The sequence below is a fragment of the Corvus brachyrhynchos genome, unplaced genomic scaffold (genome assembly GCF_000691975.1).
Source record: "Corvus brachyrhynchos isolate BGI_N302 unplaced genomic scaffold, ASM69197v1 scaffold10, whole genome shotgun sequence".
Lineage (NCBI taxonomy): Eukaryota > Metazoa > Chordata > Aves > Passeriformes > Corvidae > Corvus > Corvus brachyrhynchos.
Window position 1 is genome coordinate 3,975,276 of NW_008236180.1, and position 6,633 is coordinate 3,981,908.

The window sequence follows — 6,633 nt, forward strand, 5'->3', positions numbered from 1 at the left end:
TGACCCCAGGGCAGGGGTAGCCAGCCAGCACCGCCCATGCAGCTGGTGGAGCAGCTGGGGCTCAGGGCTGGGGGCTGCTGGCCATGTTGGGCTTTTTGGTCCAGGACTCACACCCCTCTCCCTTGGCTCCCATCCGTGAAGGTCTGGTTGAGGGTCCCCCGCCCCAGTCACTCAGCTTCCCCAAGAGCTGCCCCTCACTGTCCCCTCTGCCCTGGAGTAAACAAGTGGGTGAAACTCAACACCCCGGGGCTGCGGGTGGCTAAGAATAACATCCCGCTGGCTGCTGTGCCCGGCCATCCACTCCCTCAGCACCCCCTGCCAGCTGCCCCTCGCCCCCCCGGGCCAGCCGGCTCCTCTCCCAGCACCAGCCTCTCCAGGGAGGGCAGGGAGCCTGGGCATCCTGCGGGAAGCCCAGGGAGCCAGGCAGCTGCTGAAGGGCAGGACATGTGGCAAAGGTGGGAGATGCTGGGCACCATGGCAGGGGCAGCTCAGCTCAGCCCTGGAGCAGAGGCTGGGGCAGTGCAGCCCTCAGCCCACAGCTTCTGGCTGCCAAGGAAGGGAGGAGGTGGTGCAGGACACACTAGAGGGCAGCCAGGCTCTGCCAGGGACACGGAGCATCCTGACAAAGTCCTGTGGCCACCAAGTGAGACCCCAGCCCACCCCAGCATGGTGAGACAGGAGCTTGGCCTCTGCGCACCCCCTGCTGAGGGGTTTCGGGGAGGTGCTCCCTCCTGCTTAGCACCAACACCTGGAGATGGGGCCAGAAACAGAAAAAGACCCTTTCCGCCTCCTCCTCGAGCCATCAAGGTTGTTCCAGAGGCAGGGGAAACACACTGCCTCACAGAGTCCTCAAGAAACCCCCTCTGCTCCTACTCACCAATGGGACCTGCAGAGCATCACCTCGAAAGATGGAAACCTGATGGGAACCAGGAATGAGGGGCTGGTCCTGAGGCAGGGGACAGGGACAGGAGGGTTTTGGGGTAACCTGTCCCCAGCATGAGCCGCAGCTGCTGCCCCAAAGTCAGGGAAGTGAGCGATGATCAAAGGAACTTTTGCATCCCTGATCTCTGCCCGGACTCCCCTCTTGCTGTAAAAGCTCTCTCAGAAGTTTAAAAATAAAACTCTCTTCCGGAGCTACTTCTGTTCCCTCTCATTAAAGAAGCAAAAAAAAAAAGCCAAGGGATGTGGGACACGGCACGAAGAGCCCTTGCCCAGGGATATTGTTCCTTATCGTGTGCTCCTGCTGCCACTTTTCCTGCCTTTGTTAAATGTCCAGGCGACAGGAGCAAGTCTCCCAGCATCCCACACGACATTCCCACTGGGCTCCCAGGTGGGACACACTGGCTCCAAAGGCCAGCAGTGACAGAGCCTTCCTGCCGGCACAAATCTCCTCTGCTTCCCAAGCCCCTTCCTACTTTCTGAGCTCTTGCACAGGTTGAAATTCCTGGGTTTTGGACTTTTTTCTTTCAGGTGATTTTTAAGAGCAAATCCCTCCTCTAATGGCAGACATAAAATTGGGAGAAAGAGGAAAGCAGGCACGAAGGCCAGGATCCCCTTTCCCTTCTGGTGATGGCAGCTGCTGGGTGGGTTTCCCCTGGAATTTAAGGATGGAAGCTGGACTGCATGTGGATTTTCCTGGCTTGGTCACAAGTACTGTTAGTGGATTGGTGTAAGAGCTGCAGACACACGAAGCCCATGGTGGAAGGATGCCTGTTCCCAGGAGAGAGTCCTGCTCCCAGATCCCACCCTGTGAGCAGCACCCACAGGAGTGTGGAGGTCAAACCTGCTTCCTCCATCGCTGAGCTGAGCTTTGTTGGGCTGGATCTGTGTATGTTGGCCCTTGGCTGGGCCTTTCCTGTCCAAGAAACCATCCCAAGGGAGGGACGGAGGAACCTGCCCATGCAATGAAGAAACCCACCCGAGGCATGGAGGAACAGAGCCAAGGAATGGAGGAACACGTCCAAGGGATCAAGGAACCTGCCCATGGGATGGATGAACCTGCCTGAGGGATGAAGGAACCCGCACAAGGGGTGGAGGGACCTGGCTGCAACCCCAATGCCACGCCATGCCCATGCCCATCCTGGAACCCATGGAACATCCCTCCCGGTTTACCCAGCCTTGCACCAAGCTCTGTCCTGGCCGGAGCCGCCTGGAGCCGGATGGTTCATCCCAGCAGCTCCGTGCACAGGTGCTCCCTTCCAGCTCTATTATGGTCTCTGCTCCCTCACCACAAAAGGACAAATATTTCCCTCTGCAAACCCAATTATCTGTTGCTATTTATAGCGAGTGGAAGCCACAGTGGAAGGGGCTCTGTTACACAACCCAGTTACTCATCCCTCGCTCGGCCAGCACAACTCAGGGAGACTCCTTCCTCTCATCCTCATCCTCATCCTCATCCTCATCCTCCCACTGACTCACAGGCAGCTGCCAGCAATGGATTTAGCTGCTGGCACATGCAGGATGGGAACATGAGGGATGGGAACAGGCAGGATGCTTTGGCACTGACGCCGGGGTTGGTCGGTCGGTGCTGTGGGGTGTTGGTACCCTGCAAACAGGGATGCAGGGATGCTCCATCCCTATAAGCTTTGCCACATCCCCAGCGCACCAGTGACGATCCAAATGCAATTCCCAGATATTTGATGTTTGGGAGCAGTCAGCCCCTTGAGGGTTGTGCTGGAAAAGGGGGTGGAAAATAGAGGGGAAACGTGACTGTGTGTGTGGGGTGGGGGGGAGTTACCCTGTATGGGGGTTTTGGGTGGAAAAGTTTAGGTTGTCCCACTCTTCATCTTGGTGGAGTGGATGCATGTACCAGCAAGCTTGGAAAATGGGAGGCTGTGGTTTATCTGCTGGGAAATTAAGGGCAAAACCATAAAATAAGGGAAATAAGGGAAAAGGTAACAACGTGAAAGGAAAAAAAAAGGGATGTAAATAAACAAGGGATAAAGCGGGGGTGGGAAGAAATGGTTGTTGGGAAAAGCGAAGGGATTTCACGGAACGATGGGCTCGGGGAGGCCCCACTCGCGGAAGTGGCATCGGGGGGGACGGGACCGGCGCCGCAACCCCCGGGGCCCGCGGGAAACGGGAACCGGCGGCTCCGGGGCGCCGCGGTGTCGGTCCCGTCGCGGAGGGATTATCCCGGGGAAAAGAAAGCGAAGGTATCTTACCTGTCGTGAGGTTCTACCGAAGCCCCCTCGGGCACCGGGGCCGCGGCCATGGTGCTGCGGGGAGAGGCGGAGCGGCGCGGAGCGGCGGGGGCGGCGCTGCCGCGGGGATCGCCGGGACTTGTAGTGCGGGATGGAGAGCGAGCGGGAACGGGAGGGCGGGCGTTTGGGGGTGATTTGGGGTGTGGATGGATGCTCTGGGGGCCAAATGGAGGCTGTGGGCATGGGTAAGAGCTGTGGGGGGATATGGGTCTATGTGGGCACGCCTGGGTGCTGTAGGGCACATGGGGTGGGTTGTGGGGTGCAGGTGGGTGTTTTGGGGTATAGGTGGGTGTTCTGGGCATGGGTGGGTGCTGTGGGGCTCAAAGTGATGCAGTGGGTACCTGTGGGCGCCATGGGGCGGCTGCGCAGGAGCACCCCTGCCCAAGACTGAGGGGTGCAACACACCCTGCAGCTGCGGGGCAGCGCGATTTAGGTGAGGCTGGGCTCAGACACCGTCTCTGGGCACTGGGGAGAGCTGGGGAGACCCCGGCCCTGTGGGAGTCCCGGGCTGGGTGGGATCTGGTTTTCCTCGGCATCGCGCTCCCATCACGCCGGGTTCCCCCAGGGCTGAGGTCTGTGGTACCACATGTTTGGGGAGGGAAAGGCAAGCACCGCTCCTGGGGTCCCCACCCGTCTTTGGGGAGGCGAGAGCGCCCAGGGGAAAGGCTGCGTTCTCAGCCAGCAGCGAGCTCAGTCTAAATCTGTCTCTGACTTGGGTTCAGAGCCAAAAAAGCCATTAGGGAGCAGAAGAGGATTTATTCCCACGCTGGGAGAGCCGGGGGGTGGCCCCGGGTCCCGCAGAGCTCCCCAGGGAGGAGAGGTCCTGGGCTGGATGTGGCCCCTGGGGCCAGGGGACGCTGGACGCTGCTGCTGGGATGGGTGGATTGGGAGCAGCTTTAGGGGAATTTCTGCCATGCGAGTGGGGGGCAGCTGGGCTTTCGGCTGTTGGCATCCAGGATCCTACTGGCACCAGGATTGCCGGCTGTGCCGAGTGCTGGTGCAGGAAGCATCACCAGTCCTTGCCTTCCCCATCCCGGTTTTGGGGGCACCCCCGGGATGGTGACTACACACTCCATCCCCAGCAACCAGGGGGGTCCCCTCAGCCACCACCACAAAGGAAGGACAAATTCAAACCCACCAGATCCCATGTCCCACCTTCCCCCCGAACTGCCCAATAACAGTGACGACAGTGCTAATAAAAAATCAATAACCATTTATTCGATACAGCTGTTTCATACATACAGTACAGGGAGCGCCTCGGCGCTGCTCGGCTGCTCGGAGCTGCTCGGACAGTACTCTCCAACTGAGGATTTGTCAATGATTAACAAAAGAACAGATCATCACAAATCGGGAGTTTATTATAAGATAGTTTACCGTTAAAACAATTTTATTTTTTGCAAATAAACACTTTTTAATATATATATTTATATATTTATATATATGGTTACAAGTGATAAATTGAAAATTTTTTTTTCCTTTTTTTTGGTTTTTTTTTCTGTTTTAATTTTTTCCCCAAAATACACTTATGCACTAATAACTGGCATCGACGAGAAACATTCGGATATGCCGTGGGATGGGTGTCACAAGGAGAGAAAGAAAAGAACAAAATGCTCCCAAGGTTCCTGGGGGTGAGAGCTGCTCCCGGCCCAGGCAGCTCCATCCACCATGGCCAGAGCTGGAGTGGCACAGCCAACCTAGCCAGGGCATGGTGTCAGTGCCAAGGGTTCCCCAGCCACGGCAGTCCCCGGCCCATCCAAGCTTTCCATGAGGTCTTCCCACAAGGTTGCAGTCCATCCCTGCTCCCATGGAGGTTTAGCCCTTTCCCTGGGGACATGGGTGATGGGATGGTGGGTTTCCCCAACAGTGGAGGTGTGGGACCACAGTGTTACTGTGCCCAGGGTGACAAAATCCCCAAATCCCACAGGTGATGGGATGGAAGGGGACAGGACACCTTGTCCCCCATCTGGTCCCGCAGCCTCTGCCTGTCCCTCTGGATAAAGGTGGTGGTTTCCCTTCTGGCACTGCCTCACTGGGAGCACCTGAAGGGGCACAATCTACTGGCCCCCAGCAATGCCACTGTGGTGTCACTCGGCCCTGCCCGCTCACCTGTTGTGGCACCTGCAGTTGCTGGTGATCCCAGCACTGCTCTGGAACCTTCCCTGGACAAGCAGGATGGTAAAGGATGTCTTATGGAGAAGGTGGGGGAAAACATGTTCCTCTCTGAGTGATGACTAGTGGGAAAAACATCTTTTTGGGGGGGCGGGGGGAAATCCTGAAAATTTCACTTTCTCATAGAAATTCTTGCCTCACCACAGTGCTGGCCTCACTGGGCCCGTGAGTGCTCTGAAGATGGCAGGGACAGCCCCAGCACCAGGTCCACTGCTCCCACTGCCTGCCCTGAGACCCCAGATGGTCCCTGGGGTCCCCTCCAGGCTGGTGTCACTCTGTGAGGCCACTGCAGCTGTCCCCGCTCCTGTCCCTGCTCCTGCCAGACACTCTCATTATAAAAGCAGAGGTGGTTTTGATCCGGACCTCACGATGACCCCCTGAGCCGGCCCTTTCCCATGTCTACCCCACCCTGACTCCCAGGGCTCCCTGCCTATGGAGCACAGTGCTGCCTGTTAATTTAATCAATGCCAAGCCAATTAATTGCATGTTAATGAGAATGGAGTCCCAGGCCATGCCCAAGGGGAGACAGTGGGGATTGTGCGGTGACCATCCAAGCCAGCTGCCTGGGCTACCCAGACCTCCCCTCCCTAGGCCGGGGCATGGAGCTTTCCTGGGGGTTTCCCTCCATGGTAGGATGTGATTTTGGGATCCAGTGGCTCCCTCTACCCCTTCACAGAGATTTCAGTGCCAGGCCTACAGCTCTGCCCGTGCTCCCCTTTTTGCTGCTGCCTGGGAGCTGTTCCAAGCTGTCCTACAGCTCCCAAAGCTCTCCCCCTTCCCCAGGGAGGCAGGATCTACCCCAGTGACACCATCCAAACACAGATCCGATGAAGTGCAAGCAGAGACCAGGCTGAGCCGAAGTGACTAATTAAGCTTTCTCACTAATTGCCTTGAGGCCCGGCACAGCCAGCAATGCTCAGGCAGTTCCCTCAGCAGCAGGCACGTGCCCAGCTCGCTGGGCAATGCAGATGGTGGATCCAGGTGTTGCAGCTGTGGACAGAGCAGGAGCCCTGGCTCCCTGAGAAGCCACCCTGGCTTCAGCCACCACTGCCCCCCCTCCCCAGCTGGAATAACGTGCCAGTGGAGGATGTTAATTATGACTGAGCTGCTGCTCAATATCGAGCCTTTGGCGGGAGACACGGAGCAGTGAGGAAAGCGAGGACTGAGGTTTGAATTGATTAAAGCAAAAGCAGAAGCTCCCCCTCTGATGCCTCTTTCCTGGCTCTGCATAGGGGAAAAACCGAATTAAGGTTTTCTGTTG

The 6,633-nt window shown here is 57.4% G+C and overlaps 1 protein-coding gene and 1 long non-coding RNA gene across 4 annotated transcripts in view; one reads left to right on the plus strand and one right to left on the minus strand.

The window, feature by feature from the left end:
* Positions 1–2,898, plus strand: part of LOC108446667 — a 4,494-nt gene extending 1,596 nt beyond the window's left edge. The window contains exon 2 of the long non-coding RNA XR_001861945.1: positions 1,471–2,898. This is a non-coding gene — a long non-coding RNA (uncharacterized LOC108446667). The remainder of the gene's footprint in view (positions 1–1,470) is intronic.
* Positions 1–3,621, minus strand: part of UCKL1 (uridine-cytidine kinase 1 like 1) — a 24,048-nt gene extending 20,427 nt beyond the window's left edge. Inside the window, exon 1 of one of the 3 annotated variants that reach the window (XR_001861941.1) lies at positions 3,165–3,621. Coding sequence is in view for 2 of the 3 variants with exons in the window: in XM_017733868.1 (XP_017589357.1) it covers positions 3,165–3,505 (341 nt within the window). In the remaining variant the exon portion in view is untranslated. The remainder of the gene's footprint in view (positions 1–3,164) is intronic. The other 2 variants (XM_017733868.1, XM_017733873.1) reach the window with 2 other exon arrangements.
* Between the last annotated feature and the right edge of the window lie 3,012 nt (positions 3,622–6,633).